This window comes from Sciurus vulgaris (genome assembly GCF_902686455.1).
Source record: "Sciurus vulgaris genome assembly, chromosome: 3".
NCBI classification, from domain to species: Eukaryota; Metazoa; Chordata; class Mammalia; order Rodentia; family Sciuridae; genus Sciurus; species Sciurus vulgaris.
Window position 1 is genome coordinate 158305713 of NC_136463.1, and position 21710 is coordinate 158327422.

General features: G+C 46.1%; 1 protein-coding gene across 4 annotated transcripts in view; it reads left to right on the forward strand.

Moving 5' to 3' along the window:
- NRP2 (neuropilin 2) overlaps positions 1–21710 on the forward strand; it is a 113418-nt gene that overhangs the window by 32318 nt on the left and 59390 nt on the right. For all 4 annotated transcript variants that reach the window (XM_079132497.1, XM_079132498.1, XM_079132499.1 and 1 more), the window contains exons 3-7: positions 958–1139; positions 6639–6869; positions 7916–8071; positions 9943–10112; positions 11919–12074. In XM_079132497.1, the coding sequence (XP_078988623.1) occupies positions 958–1139; positions 6639–6869; positions 7916–8071; positions 9943–10112; positions 11919–12074 (895 nt within the window). The remainder of the gene's footprint in view (positions 1–957; positions 1140–6638; positions 6870–7915; positions 8072–9942; positions 10113–11918; positions 12075–21710) is intronic.

Consider the following 21710-nt stretch of genomic DNA (forward strand, 5'->3'; position numbering starts at 1 on the left):
GTATTAACTGGAAGCCTAGAAAGGAACACAGGGCACAGTGAAGATGGCCAGAGCACATGCATGATTGAAAATGCATGTCTGTCAAGATAAAGTGGGACAGTATTTGTGCACCAGCCCATGAACATGGATGTCTGAGGTTTCTCCCCCACTGGGGCTGGTTTGACTCCAAAAGCTGTGTAGACCTCAGTTTAGGAGGCAGCCTGCTCAGCCAGTTGCTGAGACTGATGCTTGTGTGCTCCGAGATGCTGGGTCCCCAGGGATTCACCCATTTGGAGAAAGGTTTTATTGCCTTATCCAATATGATGCTGATTCTTTCCGAAAAAGTGTTGTTGACTAGACACTGCTGATGTGAACCTCTTGGAGAGGGAGGTAGCCTTTAGATGGGGAATCTCTGTCACTATCAATTAAAGACAAGAAAAGAGGAATGATCAAGGAGAAACCGAGCCAGGGTGGGGTGGAGACAAGAAACATCTCCAGTGTGCCTGGCACAGGGCCTAGTCCCTTACTTGTATTTTTTCCACTCCATACCCATCCTGACTTTCTCGAGTGAATATTTTTCTTCTCATTTTGTGGAGGAAGACATTGATGCTCAAAGGGGTTAAGTCACTTGCAAAGACCCAGAACAAGGAAAGACAGACTCAGAGATCATAGTGGAAATAAAAATGGTGCTAACCAAAGGAATAAAACAATGTTTGTTTTGAGATCTTTGAGAGAATGATTCTATTGCTCTGTGTGAGCAAGAGATAAGCCTCCCACCTGTGCCCTTCTTCACTGTGTGGCTTTAACAAAGCAGCGCAACTTCCTGTGTCTGTGCGTGCCAGGCCCACAAGCAAGCATAAATGCCCTTTGTTATCACTCTGAAACACCTGAATGGGAGAGTTGGAGGAAGACACTGGCCCTCCTCAGGTCCTCAGACTGAGCTTTTCTCATGTGCCCCTTTGTGCCATCCCCATCTAGGTATGACTTCATTGAGATTCGGGACGGGGACAGTGAGTCTGCAGACCTGCTGGGCAAGCACTGTGGGAACATCGCCCCACCCACCATCATCTCCTCGGGCTCCATGCTCTACATCAAGTTCACCTCCGACTACGCCCGGCAGGGGGCAGGCTTCTCGCTGCGCTACGAGATCTTCAAGACAGGTTAGTGTGGTCCCAGGTGGAGGCCAGAGATGGGCACTTGGAGAAAAGGAGGGACATGGAGGGGAAGCCATAGCCCAGGGGTGGAGACAGGTAAGGGGTGCAGGTTCATCCTGTTTGAGCTCAGTGGCAGAGGCTCCGCCAAGATGAAAGGCCAGGTCAGGTCGATACCTAATCTGAGGGGGTTGGGGGAGGCCAAGCACCTGCAGAGTGGGAGCTACCAAAGGAATGGAAAACACTTTTTGAAAGAATCTGATTTTTGTGGTTTTAAAATCAAACTAATCTTCATGGGAAAAAGCAAAACTTGATTGAACTTCCTCTCTATTACTTCACGGTTTAATGTGCCTTTACATAGGATTACTTGGGGCTAAAGGACAAAATCTTTGCACTGTTTAGCTTCTCCAAAGATCTCACCACGAACCTCCAATTGGGGTCACACCAGAGCTTTTATTAGAATATGACTCCTAGAAATTCTTCTTGGTGACCCACTTTACCACCTCTGTCCAATGAACCCCAACTTCTCATATGCCAGGGAAGCAGACTCCTGAAAAGCAATCAGAAAGATAGCAGAAAAAGAGGCAGAGAACACTGCCCTTCCTTGATTCCAGCAGGTCCCCCTTAGATTACTTTAGGCCTTAAGAATAGAGTCCAGAGCTCACGTCAACCTCACGGGAGAGCAGACGCCTATTCAGAGGGCCCTAACCCTACCATCCACACGTACACTCTCCAAGGAGCAAGCCCTGGTCTCTGAGGTCTCTGATGTATGGCACTCAGTTTCTCCCTTGCCCCCGGCTGCTCCCCACCTTAGAAGCTCCCACTCCATCTTCAAGTGTCTCCCCTCTCCAGCAACCTAAGTTTTACAACTCGCGAATGAAGTCTGGTTCAAGAGGAAGCCGTCAGCCCTGTCATCGAGAGGCCCAAGACCGGCACCTGTTGAGTTCAGTGTGAGGGGAACTATTCATATATATTTTCTCTTTCATTAAACAGTTCTTGAAAGGAAGTGGTAGCTGCTGAAAGCACTTTTTATATCCACTCTGTCTAAATATTTGTCAGATTTGTCTGCCTGAGACTGTGGAATCAAATGAAGGGGTGGGGTCACGGGAACTGTGCTGTGCCAGAGTGGGAGCCCAGGTTATCACAGGGTACAGGCCCCAGGACAGTCCGTCTGTCATGGGTTTTCATGCTTTGGGCCACAGCAAGGTCACAGAGACTGGTGCTCTGTGTGCTTGGGACTCAGGGCTGTTGTGAGCCCCTTGAACAACTTTATTCACATCCCCTTGAGTCCTCAGCAAGATTCACATCAGTTCCACCAGCCTCTGCTTGGAGCAGTGGAAAGAGAGAAAAGAGAAGGAATCAAATATGGATTTTGCCTTCTTGGAGCAGAGGACACAGGTGTATAAAATCTCAGCTGGTAGAGATGCACAGTTGTTGAATATATATGTAAATGGAAAGGAAAATTATGATATGAGTAAGTTCTAAGTGAAGAAATAATTAACATCCTGTGGTTATGAAAGTGAGAGAAGAATGAAGGGCTTTTTTGGAGTCTATCAGATAGCAAGGTCCTTTGTGCTAAAGCTGTCACTCAGCTCCCATGAACTGACCAGGAAAAGAAAACAACCCAAGCAGGATCTTCCAAGAAGCTGGCCAAGGGAAGTCAGAACGAAGATGAGCAGGGCCATTAAATCTCTCTGGTCCTATGCCTCCCAACTTGTATATTCCACCAGGCATAGCACCACCTTCTCCAGAAAGCCACAGCAAGAGAAAATGTTAACTTTACCCAGGATGCAAATTTGAAAAGAGGATAATAAAAGATAAAACACACAAGAGTGCATCATAATTCAGCACTGCTGTTTCAATGACATACTGAGGTAGAATTTTGAATGAGGCAGCAAGCCTATGAACTGCCTAGAAACAATGGTGCCAGTCATGGGAAGGAGAGTAGCCTGGCATGGAGCAGTGAGGCAGCCTGTGGTAAGCGCTGGGATTGCCTCCAGAAGAGAGGCCCTGTCAATAGCCATGCTTCTAAGAATGAGGAAGAAGATGAGAGCCTATAGCCTCCTCCAGGGTCACTCACACCTGCCATTGTGCCCATCTGCAAGAGCAACTCTTGGCATGAAATATCAACGTGTAAGTACGCAAAGTGCAAAATTCAAAACCGAGGCTTTCAGAAAACCTGCCATTCTTCCAGGTGCCAAGTCTTCCACCCAGATTTCCACGGTTGCAGTCCTGAGAGAAAATACACAAAGTTTACGTCATCCACAGAACATGAAAGAAGATGGGTGGACGCGCTGAAGAAATCCAAACAAACACAGCTATGTTTGCTAGTCGGATTCATAAAAAGAAAGAAGGGGAAACTGTAAACACAGAAACGCAAATAGCCACACAGAGGGCTCTGGATGCTTCTCTTTGAGGAGGCTCTGGGCACGGAGAGACAGAAGCCCACACTGTGGGGACAGACAGGGGGCATATGACTGAAGTGGAAGGTTCACATCTGTCGTACATGAAATAAAAGATTCTTTTTTTACCAGATCTGCTATCAAAAGAAGAATAAGCCAAAACAACTCCCAAACTTAAAAGATCTCAAATCACCAAATCCCCAGCAGGGTAGAGAAAGGAATTTTAAATAACTTAAAATGTAACCCTGGAAATGGAATCAGTAGAAAATGTGGGGTGGGGGAGGGGGTTGGAGTTTGGGGTTTGGGTTTGGGTTTTGTTTTCTGATACTCCTTTGACCAAAGTTCAAAACCCAGTTTTCTTTTCTGGTGCCCAGTTATTTCTGGGGTCATTCAGAATTAGAAGAAAACTGGAGTGCCCGCTACCCCACTCCTTGAGTTAAGAACCAGAATTCACCTTCCGTAGTCAAGCCAAGCTCAGCTTTGGATGAGTCTATCATGTTTTAAATATCTTCGTATGTGCAGATTCTTCTTTCATTTGCAAAGTTCTAAAATTTACAGTGGAAAAACATGGAATGGGCATTTTTCATGCCAAAGTCTTTTGTTATGAAACCATTCTCTGCAACCCAAATCTCCCAGCTTCTCAGGACAATCTTAGCATTAAGTGGACTTGAATATTTGTTGACTGTCTTTTTAAAACTTTTTTTTTTTCCTTTTAACACATCATAGAAAAGGAACTTGGATTCGGCCAGTATTTGCAAGACTCAATTTTGTCTCCTTTTCAGGGCTCTCTTCTTGACATTGGATTTTTAGCTGCCTTTTGGATGATTCAACCATGGTGCAATTAGAGACAAATCTGTGATTTTAAAAGACATGATTGATTTTTTCCTGCATAAAAAAGGACAAATCTACATATAAGTTTTCCCACTTCATTCAAAATAGGCCAGAGAACATAATACATTTCTAGCAATGTATGAGACGCACACACTTCTTTTTTTCTTTTAAACCTTTCATCCCTAAGGTTGAAAAAATTCCTGAATGCAGGATTTCAGGACCCCGGATCGTTTGGAATCTCACTTTCTCCAGGCCTTTCTTGGACTCTCTGGATGTCCATTGTGGAAGCACTTGTAGTCCCCCACTGGTGAGAGGAACCAGAGAACATTCCACCATAAATTCCCCAATCCCAGGGTGGAGTGAAGATTCCCCCTGCCTTCTAAGGAAATGACAATGGAGCAGACTACGGGGACTGTCAGGAGGCTTTTCCTAGCTCTCAAGCAAAGTGTGAACAGAGAGGTACTTTCCTCATGTCATGTGTAAGCTCCCCAAGTGACCCACGTGAAGAAGGCTCCATAGCTGCCATGAACCCTAACCTTTTCAAAGTTCCTCTTGGCCCCCTGAAGACCTGCCAGCGGGCTTGGCTTTGCCAGATTGCATCATCCTGGGCCAGGAAGGAGGTCCTCAAGAACTGGAGGTAAACAAAGCTGTGGGAGGCCACCCCAGCTCATCCTCTAGGCCCAGCTGAGGTGCCTCTGAGTGATGGAGTAGAGAGCACTGAGATGTGGCGCCATGAAGGGTAGCTCTTGCCTCCCGTGTCCCCAGTTCCCACGCCACTCAGGCCTACCACGGAGCATGGAGTACCAGGAGATGGGAGTGGGTAATGGACAGTTAGGTGGGGGAGACTGGAATTTCCTGTCTAGTCTGCTCTAAAGAAAGTCACAAGGACCCCTCTCCCACTTATTTGCATGGCACCTTTTCCAAGTCAGGCATTTGCAGCGTTCCAGAAAGCCATCGTCAATAAAGAGGGGCCTGCTACAGGAGCTGCAGATAAAGACATCGCTGCGGGCTAAGATCAGCGTATTGACATCACATAGTTATATTTCAGTGTGATCCCCAGAGGACACTTCCTGCCAGTAAACACCTGGTTTATTGAGTATTTCTGTGTGTGTTTTTTTCCCTTCGTGCTTAGAGTATCTATTATCCTCCTCATAAATCCTACTTCCTTTTCTGAAATCCAAATGTGTTGTATGAAATCCATTTTAATTATCCAGCATTTATACCCACATTAACTTGCACTAGTTCTTGCTCTGTGCCTTTCCGTGGACCCATGAGTCTCAGTGCTCCCAGGCTCCATCCCGGCGGGCGGTGGCTGGGGGAGAGCACAACCCGGGCTTTTTAAGCATGACTCCACCTAGAGGCACCAGGAGACGCACTTGCTGTAATCTTAAGGGCTCCTGCTGCTGTCCGAGCCTGCAAATGTGTGCCGCATGTCATCAGGATGCCTCCCTGCGTCCCCAGAAAGCAGACACAGGCGCAGAGGAGAGAAACAAGGCCAGCCCCACCACAAAGGAACCAGAAGCCTTCCAAATGTCAATACACTGCTGCATTTTTCCAAACTTGCTGCTGGAGCGGCCTTTAACATCCCCAACACCCTGCTGTGATCCACCGGCTAAAAACGTCGATTGTTAATTGTCTGACCACTACAGAGCAGCTCGTTTTAATATAGTCATGACATGAATGAGACCCAGGCTCCCCTTTGCCCCTCCCCTGAGGCACCTTGGATCTTGGAGGGAGAGGGGGCACTTAGTTGGCCATGGTACAATAGGGGCTAGTGTTGAGGTCAGCAATAAATAAGGGGTGACATTGTTTTCCCTGCTGGCAACCAGCAAGCCTTCCTTAAGGATTGAAATAACTTACATTTCTGGAGTGAGCAGCTGAGTAATTGAGAAAGAAGACTCTGTTCCTCTTTTCAAGAGAATCCCCCTCTCCCTCCCTCTCTCTCTCTTTCTCTCTCTCACACACACACACACACACACTGACACACACACACACACACTTCTCTCCACCCCCAACACCCCAAATCCTCGATAGCTGCTCTTACTCTAATATACAGAGCAAGCAGGCTGCACCTCCCTAATTTCTGTCCTAAAGAGGCGCTGGGTCCAGGCCTTGAAACGTGGATGGGGATAGTACCAAGGGCCACTTGAGTAGAAAGAAAAATATCACTTCGTGAGTAGGTGAATTGGGGTACAAACATTTAAATAACCCGTGTGACAGAGGCAGCAAAGAAAGCCTTCTTCTTCTTCATGCTACAATTCTCTTTGACACACAGGCTCTGAAGACTGTTCAAAAAACTTCACCAGCCCTAATGGGACCATCGAATCTCCTGGCTTTCCTGAGAAGTACCCACACAACTTGGACTGCACCTTTACCATCCTGGCCAAACCCAAGATGGAGATCATCCTGCAGTTCCTGACCTTTGACCTGGAGCATGACCCTTTGCAGGTGGGAGAAGGAGACTGCAAGTATGACTGGCTGGACATCTGGGACGGCATTCCCCATGGTGAGTGACATCACTGTCACAAGGCACTACTCAGTCACTAGGTCTTTGCCTGTGGATGGATGCTCTAGTAATGGTAAAAAGGGAGAACCAAGACTTCAGGGCTCCTTAGAGTTCTTGTGAGACCCATAATAACTTTCTCTGCTTCTCCTTCACCAAGGATGGTTTGAAAAAAATTATAGATAGGTGGTCTGCTTCTCTGGAGGTGGAGACATTTTCTTTGGAAGAAGACAGGAGCTGGAGTGGGTACTTGGGAAAGGAGGGTAAAGCCTATAGGTGATATCGTTTTCCACACCACGTTATCAGGACAGAAAGCAACTCAATGGCCAAACCCTGTGACCAAATAGAACTCTGGAGTCAACTGATTGTGCTTGAATCCTGGTTCTGCTGTGCAACCTTGACACATTTCTTAACCTATCTGTGTCTTAGCTATGTAAGCTAGCTACTTACATTATTATTATTACTATAATTTTATCATTATTATTACTATAATTTTATTATGACTAAATAATCATAGATGTTGGAAAGGTGCATCACTCAAAGCCAAGAGGAATCTGTCTGCCTCAAGTGAAGGCCAACAGAGATCTTGGGTACAGTCAGTACTGTTACAATTATCCTAAGTATTTTTCAATATGAGGGGACTTGTCCAAGCAAGAGCAATTTCAATTCCTGGGAAAAACATGAGATCTAGTTGGGAAGCTAGTTGGGTTTGAGTCTCTGCTCTGTTTCCCAGCAGCGTGAACAAGGAATCCTTCCATGACCTCTGAGACTCAGTTTCTCCTTCTGCAGAGCAGGCGTTGTAATGATGACTTTCTGGCCCATCTCTGGGGCTGTGAGAACTGAATGCAGCCAGCTCAGTGACAGTCCTTTTTAGCATGTAAGAAAAATATTAGACATTGGTCTTAAAAAAACACCTCCTTGGTTCTTATGCCAAGGGATACAAAGTGATGCTGGATAAAATGGCATTGGACGGTGGGAAGGGAGAATGTGTGGAAAACCAAGTCTGATATTCTCATCTCCTCTGACCTCTCTTTGTCTTGCATATCCAGTCGGCCCCCTGATTGGCAAGTACTGTGGGACCAAAACACCCTCCGAACTCCGCTCGTCAACAGGGATCCTCTCCCTGACCTTTCACACGGACATGGCAGTGGCCAAGGATGGCTTCTCTGCACGCTACTACCTGGTTCACCAGGAGCCACCAGAGAGTGAGTTGGACAGTTGGGAACTTCTGTGTGTCCTTGCATTAGGGCCGTAAGGGGGGACAGGAAAAGGAATGGACCTCTGAGAGAGAAGGTAATAGGAATCTGCTGGATTTGCTGTGGCTCCTAAGTTCAAGGAATGGGAGCCACGTCCTCATGCCAGGCAGATTCAGGAACAAAGGGTCAATGTTCAAGCCCAGCACAGTGGTGCACACCTGTAATCCCAGCAGCTCAGGAGGCTGAGGCAGGAGGACCGTGAGTTCAAAGCCAGTCTCAGCAAAAGGGAGGTTCTAAGCAACTCAGTGATACCCTATCTCTAAATAAAATACAAAATAGGGCTGGGGATGTGACTCAGTGATCGAGTACCCCTGAGTTCAATCCCTGGTACCCCCCCTCATAAAAAGAGAGCCAGTGTTCATCTGGGTGCCAGTTTCTTTAAAGAAAAAAAATAGAGTAGCCAAGAATTAGTTATTCTTAGGGAAAGTTGTAGGACCCTTTTAAGCCCCCATTCCTCATCTGAGTGAAAAAGAGGATTTCTGGGATAATCTACATAGGATCTAACACTTTTTGAGTTGGGACCATTTTCCTCCTACCCAAAGCCTCAAGGCCATTGTCGCCAAACTCAACTATTTTAAACCTCTCTTTGCATATATGTGTTTCACCATTAAACATCTCTGTCCCTGAGTAGAGATTCCCTGGCTAGACGCAACTGCTTTGCACTTCATACTTCCAAGAAATACAGTTTTTGGAGCTTCTGCTGTATGCCAGGCGCCGCACAAAGCCTTGGAGACTGTTGCTGTAACCCAGCTCTCATGGGATTTGCAGTCCAGGCCGTCAGCATCCGGCCCTGGCTCCATCTTCAAATCAGCTACTCTTGGCCATGTGCTTCAGTGTGTGGCCATTGCCACTGAGAAAACCACACAATCTCTTTAAGGAAGAAAGATGCTCTTTAAGGATGATGAGAGCTACCACGGTGTGGACAGCTCACCACCTATGCAGCTAGGGACACTGCAGTCTGGCCTGTAGAAAAGTCACTGGGTTCAGCTCTGATATTTTGCTTTTGTTTTTTCATCAAAGAGCTCATGAAGATTTTAGGACAAAGAAACAGTATGGCAGATTATAGCAGGTCCTGCAAATGGCTAGTTGAGCCACCGAGCTAAAGAACAGGTTTGATAACTGAAAATGATTTCTGGTTCTTATCAAATACGTGCACACACAAATATTGGTTGGTGTCCAAAACATCCAGTAGAAGGACAACAATTTAACTGATGGCACAAGGCCAGAGAAAGTGACTTCTGGGTATATTTGCCCAGACAGGTAGTGCATGGACCGTAGTGTGACATGCATGTGCTCCTAGAGAGGGGTTCCACAGATACCCATTTATGCTTTGCAGAATCTGTAAGCCAGAACTCATGAGACAGTTGGGTGAGAGAGAAAAATGCAAAAGTGCCTCCTGGGTGTTTATTAATAAAGCAGGCTTCCCACGATGGATTGGCCCACCCAAATTGCCAGAAGTCTATCTCACATTTACCTGTATTGCAGTATTGGTGCATCTGGCATCTGAGAGCATCCGTAGCCCGCAGCAACAACAGTTCTTACGTCTTAGATTGTATTTTTAATTTGTATGATGATTCTTATTTATCCATACCCTAATTTCTTTTAGGTCCAATTTAGTTTCTTTCAGACCCAGAGGGGTTGTCAAGCTCTGTGTCTTGGTATAGTTTGTTTTTAAAATGTGAGTTTTTAATTAGAGTCTTTAAGTGGATCCCTCATCAAAACCTGCAAGGACTTGTCCCTAGAAGGGAGCAGTGTTTTGGAGTCCCCAGGGCTTGAGCTCGGGATGCCTAACTCTGCTCTTGACCATCTCCACTCCCCAGACTTTCAGTGCAATGTCCCTCTGGGAATGGAGTCTGGCCGGATTGCTAATGAACAGATCAGTGCCTCATCCACCTACTCCGATGGGAGGTGGACCCCTCAACAGAGCCGGCTCCATGGTGATGACAATGGCTGGACCCCCAACTTGGATTCCAACAAGGAGTATCTCCAGGTACTTACTCAGATACCAGGGGACATACAACGTGTGTGTGTGTCTTGATAGAATGGCGGGGTGGCCCCTCGGCTACAGTGAGCAAAGGACACGAAGAAAATACAGCCTGCTTGAGAACTACATTCATCCACTTATCCAAACTGGGCACAGAAAGCACTGCCAGGCACTATGCTATGTGCTGGGATAAATAGATGAGTAAGAGGGACCCTGTCCTTGCTCTTGTGGAGATTAATGGGCCTGGGAGAAGTTGTTTGCCCTATCAGTATCCAAGGAACATTCTATAAATGGTTCTAGAGCTTCCTCATTCTTGGCACAGCGGGTATCAGAGACTGGGGTGGGGGGGGCATTTTCCTAAGGGCAGGTTTGTTGGGTGCTAAGTGAATATGACAACTTCTCCTGATCTTTGCTGTTTGGCAAGAGCCCTGCCAGGAAGGTTTTGCACATAGCTATCAGAAGAACACATGGGGAAATGTCACTATGGGGAACGAAATTCAAGTTGCCCAGATGCTCTGCAGCGTCTCTTCAGACTATTGTTTGCTTTCTTTCTGAGCAAGTCTTGCAGCTCATGTTGAGTGATCCTCTGGCACTGCAGACTGGTCCAGCTCTTATCCCCTGGGAAGAAGTAAACAGGGGAAGAGCAAGCTGCTGGTTCTATACCAGAGCAATGTCTGCTTATATGACATACACAGACAGCCTTGTGACCCACTGACAAGCCTGTCCTATCTCTGATGCGACACGGTGACCTCTGCTCTAAGAAGGACACTGCAGAGCAGACAGCAGGAAAGGGAGAACGACCACTTAGAAACTCCAGGGAGCCCACAGAGGTTCTGAGAGCACAACCCAAAGGCCATTTGTCACTGTCTCTCCTCTCTTCCTCTCCAAAAATCCTTTCATCTTACAAAGCTTCTAGAAAGTTTTCCTTTGTGATTGGCAGTCCATTGATTATATTCCTTATTTTGGGGCCTTAATCCCATACTTTTCTTACTGCTCTCCACCTGTTACTCATACACATGGACAGCACCACATATTTCTTTGGAAAGTTTCATAATGCTGTGCACATATTAAGAAGCCAGTGATGCTTGTAGAATTTTTACCAGTGTGCACAAGTTACATTTCGTTCACATAGAGACCGCCACTAAGAAACAACATGGCTGACAAAGAAACAACATCTAGCAATTTCTAAATGGGTTTGGCCTTGTGAAAGTGGAGGAACCTCAGAATGTTTACCATCCTCTTTGTAGAGCAAAAGGTCAAGTCTTGATGCATAAGCCTAATTGCTTGGACAGACTCTGCATGCCCTTTGACCTTTTGGTGACCTGAGCAACTAAGGACACAATGGAGCAAAGGAGTATGGGGAGGAGAGACAGCTATGAGCTGTGACTTTTGCAACCAGTGTATTTTGCAATCTAAGAACATTGGATTGAATTGGACTGGATTGGAGTAGAGTGGATTTAGCCTTTCATTTCTTCTTTAAAATAGCATCTAATTTCACAGTCCAAGGCAGACCATAGTTTAATAAGGAGGGGTCATAATTCTAGATGTTCAATGGTTAGGAGAAACTAAATACCATTCAGTCAGACATGCAGAAAAAGGAAAGAGAAGGAAAAAAAAAAAAATCAAGCTACATTTTCAAAGTGTCAAGGAGTTGGGTTTAATTATCCAGTGGAAATTGATACTAATTACAAATACGTCTTGTGAATCATAGACCCAGTTTGTGAGTCAAGTATGATATCTTTACAGAAAAATTCAAGTGCTGTCCTGTGTTGGGACTGGTGGTCCGCTGACTCCTCCTCCTGTCTTCCCCAGGTGGACCTACGCTTTCTAACTGTGCTCACGGCCATTGCAACACAGGGAGCAATTTCCAGAGAAACCCAGAATGGCTACTATGTCAAGTCCTACAAGCTGGAGGTCAGCACTAATGGTGAAGACTGGATGGTATACCGGCATGGCAAAAACCACAAGGTAAATCCAGTTCCCTATCTTGAGGGCTTGCTGGAAGGGTACAGGAGGGAGGGGGCAAGAGGAGCTTCAAGTCGATCCCACACAGGGAGAAGACCTTGTTTAGTGGAGCTCAAATAATTGATGGAGACAAGGAACACGCTGGCCCTGAAAATCTTCTTTCTTATGCTAAAGTGATCGGAAAACACCATTTCTCCGACAGCCTGGCTGCTGTTGCATCTTGCACAGCAGAGAAAGAGAGAGAGAAAGCAAGAGCGCTTGCAGAGTGTACTCTGACTGCAAATGAAGGAGAAAATGCGTTCCCCATCCGTGTCTCCCCACACAGGATTCATTGAGCATTTATGGCCAGAGTCTCTTCCACATGCTGGGTTAACAATCACAAAACCACACGAAACTGCAGTTCAGGAGTTACTGAGGTCTGGAAATGAAAGGGCACAAATCCTGAGAGGGAATCACAGTGTCCCAGAGAAGAAAGAGGACAATAAATAATGAGGAGAAATACAGTTTGTCAGGAATGGAATCTGAACTGGCCATCATGCTTAGCAGCGAGGCATTGAATCCTCTCGGCTGGTGCCTTCAGTGTCTGCGGCTCCTGGACATGTGGTCCCTGGGGGCCATGGGGGGCTTTTGTTGTCCACAGGGATAAGAGTCTTTCTTGAGACACATGGCATTCTGGGTCTGCAGCTGGCGATGTGCTGGTCATACAGCACATTTGGCATATGGAGGGTTTATTGGAAATAGCTGGTGTGTCATCTGGGTGGGGATGGCGGGTATGGGACAGGAGCACTGGCTGCGGTGGCCACTGCTGACCTTGACTGGCTCTCAGGTCAGGAAGGTGAGTGCCATGTCCTGCTGCTCATCCTTCCTGGGAAGGTAATCCAGGGACAAGGAAGGGATTCCTGCTCTTCAGTGCTACAGTCCCACCTGGCCTTGGTCTGTTGGGATGTGAATTATCAAAATAAAGCACTGTGGCCAAAGAGCTTTTCCAGAAGGGAATCTCCTTAGCCCTGTCACTGTCCCAAGGAAGTTTGCTCTACAACTGCTGGTACAAGTGAAAGCCTTGTACCCAGAAAATCCTGAACATTATATAATGTTGGCAGTGTCACTTGGGAAATGCAAGTTTTTAAAAGGAGATTTTTTTAAAAAAATTTAAATCGCCATAGTAACATGGCACTATTCGTGGAAAAATCTGTTTCTAGATATCCCCAGGTATCACTCACACTCACCACACCACACGCATACACTCCCCATTTCCCCAGTAAGGAGAGTGAGGTCCTTGGCAATGGAAAGACATCCCCACTGTGACCTGTGTGCCAGGCCTGGTTTCCCTTTGACTTGGTTTTAGGAAGAGTTGCCAGACAACAGTTGGAAATGGCAAGCTGAGTCGGCATTGGGTGCTGGGAGCTCTGGGGCTGAGTCCACTTCTTTTCCACTCTTGCCTTTTCTCTCCACTTGCTATTTCAATAAGAAACATGGAACCCAGAAGCTCAGCTAGTAAGCAAGGGCCAGCAGCTGGGTAGGGGTGGGCCCTGGGGGAAAAGAAAAGATAGGCTCACCTGACTGTCTCCCTGTCCAGACTCAATGACTAAGCAGCGCTGGCCAGAGGGATACTGTAGCATAAGCTGATTTTAAAAGCACACAGATGGACCGGGATGCTATTTAAAACACCATTTGTAGGAAATCTTCTTTTGGAAATACCTTAGCACTGCACATTTTGAGAGAATGCTGTCCTCCCTGGCTTTATCCCTGGTACTCATTCTGCAGGGAAGATATTCCTGAGAATTGAATTTAGCTTTCTGGTCTTCAGAATCATCTTCCTCAATTTTCATATTGAATACATTCTCTTTTGCCTTCTCTGCCCACCCTTGGCTAAATGTCTTTCCCCAATAGCCAACAAGAAACAGAGTTTTTGTTTTTGTTTTAGAGAATCAGAGTTGCCCAATAAAGGGAGCTGGGACAGAGGAAAAGCCTTTTCTTTCCTCATTAGAAATTCATCCTCCTGGTACTTAGGCAGGGAAATGGAAAGCTGGCCAATTAGGCATTGTCCTGTTCCCCAAGCTCTCTCCCCACACTGTGTGTGTGGTAGGCAGCCAGCAGGCTTTCTCCATCCTCCCCTGCAAGGGTGCTCTCTGCTGCCCCTTCATTAGTGGATCTCCCCCAGATATCTGTGTTTCATGTGCAGATTCTGCACTGTTCATGGTGCGTCCATGCAGCTCTCCAGGCTGTTGGGGTTGAAATAGTTGAGTAAACTGTGCCAAATAGATTTGTCAAGTCTGCCGCAGTTTGATTTGATGCCATGAGGGGGAGGCCGGGTGAGGAGGGGACCTGGGGGCAGTGTGGGGAGGTTTCCTCCTCGCTGGTACTACCACTGAGTTTCTCTTTGTGGCCTCTGGAAGCTGGGCATGGTGCCAAGCTAACTGGTGCTAAGTGGCGGGCTTGAAAGTGAAATTCAGACAGCAGGACCTAAAGAAAAAGCAAAGCAGGAAGGAAGGCAGCAGGCTGCTCAGCTCTGGGGCGAAGGCATTTGCCTTCCCAGCACGCTGATAGGGAAGAGGGGATTGTGACGTTTGGGGCAGAAATTTAGAAATTTGATTTTAATTCCCTGGTCATTGTCAACACCAATGCAGCATATCAAAGGTCAGGGAATTGGGGAAATCAGAGAAAAACAAGATTAGTGAGCACTCAAGGGGGTGGGGGATGGCTGCGCTATTTCCTTGCAAAACATTACTGGCAATTTGGACCCAAGCTGGGTAGGGCAAGGTCTAAGCCTACAGGGGAATGACTTTCTTCTTGCTGCCAGGAAGTGAGGAAGACTAAGGAACTCTTCTTCAGCTTCCACAGCCAGTGAGCTGGCTCCTCGTAGTTTCTTTCCATCCAACAGGTATTCTTAAAGTTGCCTATGAGCAAGGCAACTTCTTGTTGGGGACTATGAGCATCCTCCTGGCAAAATACAGCCCCCTATGCAGGCCACATGCACAGCACATTCCCAAATCCTCAGCCAGTGCCACATGTCATAAATATGGAACCTATGATTTTCACATAGGGCGGGCCCTCCTTATGCATATTTATGGTGTAACCACAAGGCGGAGAGCTCATCTGCCTGATGGAACCCATACCCAACCCACGTGCTCCTTGAGATTATACAAATTGCTTCACATACATTTCTTGAGAAACCACAGCAGAAACTACTGCTTTTGGTTTCACCAACTGTATGAGTAACATCCCAGACGTAGACAGTGTTGTCAATCGAGTAATGGAAGGTTCATGTATGTGTGTGTAATTATAGGCACAGTTATGTACACACATACCAAGAGGGGCACATGGAGAATAACAGCAGAGCTCAAAGGCATGAGTCCTTGGTCAAGGTCCTGCCTTCCTCTGAGATTCCTGCCCCATTAGTCTGCATTGGAGAGAGAGTCTCCAAAATTGGGGACAACAGAGAAATTCTGTATACCTTGATGACCAGTTTAAGAACTGAAGGATGAAGAGAGGGATAAGGTAAGGCCTAGATCCACCAGCAGTCAGAATTACCCCATCATAAGTGGCAAGAATGCATTAAGCTTCGTATTAACATATGGATGACTTCCAAGAAGCTCAGGCATCCTTCAGGCACTGACTTATTTGCTTCCAAATTTCATAGCCTTTCACCGATTGAATTGAAGCTCTTAGAAACTAACACTTGCCCTAGGGAGAAGGGACTCATGGAGTCCCCATGAAAGGCTTTAATTTGCAGACAGGTGCTTTCTCAACAGTCTGCCCAGCCTTGCTTCTCTTCTTGTACCTGGAGGGGAATCGCTTCCTAGTTGTTCAGTCTAAGGGCTGAGAGGTGTGCATACTCCTGGAGAGACTGGGTTCTAATGGAGGTCTGAAGGCAAGTCATGCTTGCACGGCCTGGCTTAGCATGCTAGGCTCAGCATTTTGGAGTTTGGGCTCCATCGCAGTATTAGGAGGATGGAGAGTTGAAAGAAGTTGCTTTTTGTTTGATTTGGCTACATCCCGCCAAAACAAATAATCACCCCAACTTCAAACATCCTCTGTCCTATATTTATTTTCTAGATGACAACCAATCATTTTTAAATCAGAGACTTGGAAGGAGAGAGTAGTATCAGAAAACCAGGCCCCCAGATCAGTTGGCGAAGAGTTAGAAGCACATGGTGTCTACTTTAGATCTTTTCAGATAATGCACTGTATGACCTTGGAAATCTCTCTTCCCAGTTCCGTGCCTCAGTGGTGCCGCAGACACTGTTGGAAGGGCACCTGGAGATCTGTAGATGGAAGGCTCTCTGCAGATAGAGACTATGTATTAGACACACACAGCTCTTCTGGAGCAGAAGCAAGTTGTCAATTTAAAAAGCAACAGAGCCCCATGGGACATTTATCTGCCTCCTTTAAAATCATAGGCCTGAAAGGGACCATGATAAGTCATCCAGACCTTTCCCTGAATCTAATGGGCCTGCACTTGAGCTGCCCCAGATAAATGTCATCCATCCTAGCTTCATTCTTCTGGTAGGGAAGCAATTTTTCTCCAATTAATAATTTGAGGGTTGGTTTGTTTTTACCTCCTGGTGGATGCCTTATTTGCTCTTATTCCTTCTGTGGTAATCGCTTTGCTGTATAAAGACATGGATGATGTTCCAGACCACAAGCTAGTAAAGAACATGAGCCTTTAGAAGTCATAGGTGCAGCCGCTTCGGCTCGCCATGGTTATGTGTGCTCTGAAGAGGGGCGATGCCTTTCCAAGTTCAAGTCCCTCAGTTTATCTGCCCCCCTTCATTATAACTGAGATGAATCCAGTGCCCTAGGTAATTAAATTTGTCCCTTATCCATTTGCCACTGGATGAGCTCAGACCTTTAGCCTCTGCACTTAGGAAGCTCAAGGGAAAATTTCATTATACATACGATCGAACCTTTTCTCTATCATGCTCCTGTGCCTGGCTGCACCCAACTCCCATGGGTGCTGAATTGTCTCCAGGAGCTGAGGCCAGCATCCCTGGCGCTGACGGTCGAGATGCTGAATCCCCCATGCCCCCAGGCCAAGGCTGTGCACAGAGGCTGCTGGGAAAGAACTCATGAAGGAAGTATGCAGGGGTGCTATGATTTTGCTGGGGCTGAGAACGTGCTTTCCTTGACCAACCCCAGAGACGCCTCATCTAGTGCGTCTTCACATGCTCTGCTGTCACCATTCTCTTCTGGGTGGTTTGCTGAGACTCTACCTGGGAAGAGTTATGCTGGTGGCTGAGACACTTGCAGCTTCATTTCCTGTGACGGTGGCTTCCTTCTGCCCACTCAGGAGTTAAAGGCTCCTCCTTAGAAAACAAATCTTCAAACGTTGATGTTAGGTTTTCAGGTGTGGAGGGTCTGTCCCACCCAGGTAGGATGTCTGTGTTTCTCCATCTTTCCCAGATGACGATGGTCATTCCCTGCCAGCTCACTCATCCTTTGACAGGGCTCTCTTCCCCCAGCCCATCTCTGCTCTAGCCCCATGTCCCTGAGCTGCTCTCCTCTCCTGTCCTCCCTGATCTTCCCTGTCTCAAATCCTGAAACCCTAATCCTGTTAGTAGGCTGTGTTCCAGGGCTCAGCGTCTCCATGGGGGTAACATAATCCTGCATTAAATCTATCGGTCCCACAAGGCACGCACAGATGGGGATGCGCACATCCCACCCACCTCCGCCCACCCCCAGGAAGAAACCGCCCCACTCCTCTGTCTCCTCTGTCACGGCAGGAATACTGCCTGATGACAAAAACAGCCCTAAAGTAAACGGGGAGGAGAGCCGAGGTCATCCTAGTCATAAATGAGCATTTGGTTGTTGGGAGCATCTTAGCCCTGCCCCCATCCCTACCCTCCCGTAGACCTACTCACATATATATATCATGTACACACACGCACACACACACACACATCCCTTCTGATTCTGTGTCTGGCTGAATTCCCATATCCACTAGAATGAAGGCAGCTTTAAAAGAAAAAAATTTTTGTAGTCTTTAAGGGGGAGTTTTAAGAGAGAAATGTCAAGACCATGATTTACAAATGGGGCAGGGGCAGAGCCCATTACCTTAACATCATTTTCCCCCATTGCAATGGCGGCCTCCCCGCCTTGCCTGTTTGATGCAACAAATTAATTAAATAGGATGGCATTCATTGATTAGCAATTTATTTTTATGTGTAGACCCATGACTGGTTTAGAGGAAATTTGAGGTGGGGGCAGGGAGGACAGGCTCTGGGTCTGGCATCGGGATGAGTTGATGCAATTGTTTCTGAGACTCATTTTCAAAACATGACAGTGGTTTCCCCAGTCTCTGCCCACTGTTCCCGCCACCCTTCTTTTCTGCCTGCTTTGTTCTCCTCCTCCTTGAATATCTGTGCCAAGTAGATTGAAAAGGAGAACTTTGGATGCAATGAAACATTTATTAGTGGAGAGAAATATTTATTTTTTAAAAATGCTGAAGAACATCTCATGCACAATTTCTACCTCAGGGCTCCTGCACAGTGTTTTCTTTGAAAAATTTTCTTGCTTTCTTTGCAGCCCCTGGGGCTGGAGGAATTCAGATATTTACAGCAAGATTGAAGTAAACAGTAGGTCACACCATCATAGTAGTAAAGGGACAGGCATGCACAAATGGAATTCCAAAGCCCAACTCAGATTGGATGCAGAGGACATGAGGAGGTTCTGCATCTGTCCACTGAAGAGGCCACCTCACTTAGGAAAGTTAAATAGGTGGGTTAATGCCTGAGACTTCATGGGGCCTCTGCTCCAAGGAGCTCAGAGACTGCCAGAATCTTCTTGTTGGCCTCTGAGGCAAGATTGATGACATGTAGCATCTACACTTTGGGCACCTAGATGCTAATAGCAAAGAGGAACAGTATATAGGAAAGGAATTAGGTGAGGCAGAAAAGCCCCTGCCTAGGACCTCAGGAGGCAGGCAGGATACCATGTGCACTGTTCTCAGTGGGGCCGAAGTCCCTACATACTGTTCACACAAGACTTAAGGAGGATGTCAGCAAAGGAGGGGAGGATGCGACTAAAAGTGGGTGAGAAACAGGAAAAGGATGGCCTTTTCATCAATTGGTGCTTTCTAGCTAGATGTTCCTTATTTTATATATAACAAACAAATGTTTTTATTTTACATTGTTTGATATAGTCCATATAGTCCCTGTCCTGTGGATGCAGAGGCCTAGTCAGCACATGCTGATTGTCTTTCCTAGGGGTTGTAGATAACAATCCAACTGGGATGTTGGAGAGCAGCCGATTTACTTGGCAGATACCCCTCCTCCCCCAGAGGTGCAAATCAGAAAATCCATGAAATGCTGCTGGTTTTCAGATTCTGTCTTACTGAAAATAAAACAAAGGTCTCAAGAATCAATTGGAAAATGTTGGATTATGTTCAGAATTCAGTGAGGCACTGAATGGATTATCCAGACCACTTTGCGTCCTGAATTGTTTTTTCAACTTGGTTTGCAGAGATGCATGTAAAGAAATCTTTATGCCCAAAGTAACTTCTTTTTTAACAAATACACCTGCACACATATTGAATAATTACAACATAATTAATCCCATCCCCAGAAAGCTAGGGTCACCTTAAAACATACTCCTGGTTGTCTAGCTACAGTAGTAGTATTTTTCTTTAAAATGAATAAAAATGTGTATGCTGACATCTCACTTTTAAAACAGATGTTAAAATGTATCACATTGCATTTGATATATGCCTATCTAGACACAATATTTAGGGACTATCTGGGTATAATGTATATGGACAATCCACTGATTTTTCTCAGCATTATGAACATCTCACGGCAAAGTAATGGCCTGAAAATTTTTAGCCTCGTGGTGGGACTTGGGAATCGATGGCTTTCAGAACTTGAATTCTCCAAGTTGTCCAAGGACCCATTTGTTGGGTGTTGTGCAGGCATTCAAGCCAGCTGAAAGTGATGGTAAACTGTAGTGTCCATCTGCAGGCCTATTATCATTTTCCTGAAGGAGAAACCAAGGTATCTAAGGTTTATTGATTTTCCTATAGTGATTCAGTGAGTCGGCAGAGAATAGGGAGTGAAACCAATTTCCTGGCATCGTTTCCCATGCACACAACCCCTTACCTTGCGATGCCCAGACTGGAAGCCAAGAATCCATCTCAGGGAATTTGATCAGAAAACATATGAAGGGTGATTCTAAAACCACAGAAGCATTGAGAAAGTCATAAAGATGTATAATATATGATAGCATTTATCAGCTATAAATAGGGGCGCTACAGGGAGAAAAATAGAGACCTTGTAAATCCATTGGGTCAGGAGAAATAGAAACTGCTTAATATTTCATTAAAAATGGATTTTCATAAATTGCACTTTGATATCTTTGGGCAAAAGACAGTAGGTAAGGACTAAGGCGTTGTTATTCATTACTCTTGGTTATTAATAATTTGAACTGTTATTGAACCAACACATCAACAAGGTATATTCTCCCTCTGAATGGGGCACTCACCATGTGTTGTAGGCATTATTTGAAGTGTATTAAAAATCCACAGCACTTGTCCACAAAAATCACTTTGACTCTAAGGGACAACGAGTAACTGAAATGCCTTTTCACAGTGGACACCCTTGGAGCAGTTCATGAAAACTCTCGTAAAGAAAGGCTTAGAAACTGGGACATGACAAATCAACTCAAGCAATCCCCACGTTTATCAAAGGAGGCAATTGGGGGCTCCCAAGGAGGTAGAGGTGTTTGCCTACCTTCTGAGCTAACTAGCAACAGAACTTGGCTCCTTGCTTTTGATTCAGCAGTGGATTTTGTTTTGTTTTGTCCACTCTGCCACACTCAGAAGGAGAGGTGTATAGAAATCTCAAGGAAGATGGTAGGCACTGGGGATATAGTTCAGTGGTAGAGTACGTGCTGAGCATGCACAAGGCCCTGGGTTCAATCCCCGATACTGAAACACACACACACACACACACACACACACACACACACACACACACACACACAGTGCTCTTTCAGCAAAGGACCTGGAGTATAGGGAACATATACAAGTACAAGGTCAAGAACAAACAAGAGACCAATAAGAAACCAGACTCACAAACATGAAGAGTAATTTGAAGCCAAGTTGAAAAGAACCTTCATTTGACAGCAGGGGCAGGAGAAGAGAGAGCAAAAGAACAGCAGAATGAAGTTCCATGCAAGCCACAGGCAGACAGCCTAAAGATCAACCCTGTGCTTGCCTCCTTCCTGACTGATGTCACTGTGGGTGCAGATCGAGGGGCTTCACCCAGAACCCGGGCCCCATGCATCCATGGGAATGCCAGCCCCTCCCCAGCGGGTGTACCCCCATGCTCACACGCAGCCACATTGGCACCACACCACTTTCCCAAAGACGGTCCAGCTACACGACCATTCCCTTACCAAGGGAGAAAAAGAAATGTTTCTTCGTATTATCTGCCAAGGCTGAGGAATGACGGGGTCAGATAAGATAAAATTGGATATTAAAAACACATAAGACGTGCTGTGTTTCTAAACCCTACCAGCATGGTGTGTATGCTGTGGATTAGTGGTTGTGTGCAAGTTCAAATCCACTCAGCTCTCCAGTGATATATTCACACGACAAATAAAGCTTTTTCCCCCACATGAACTCCTTAGCACCTCCTGCTGGAG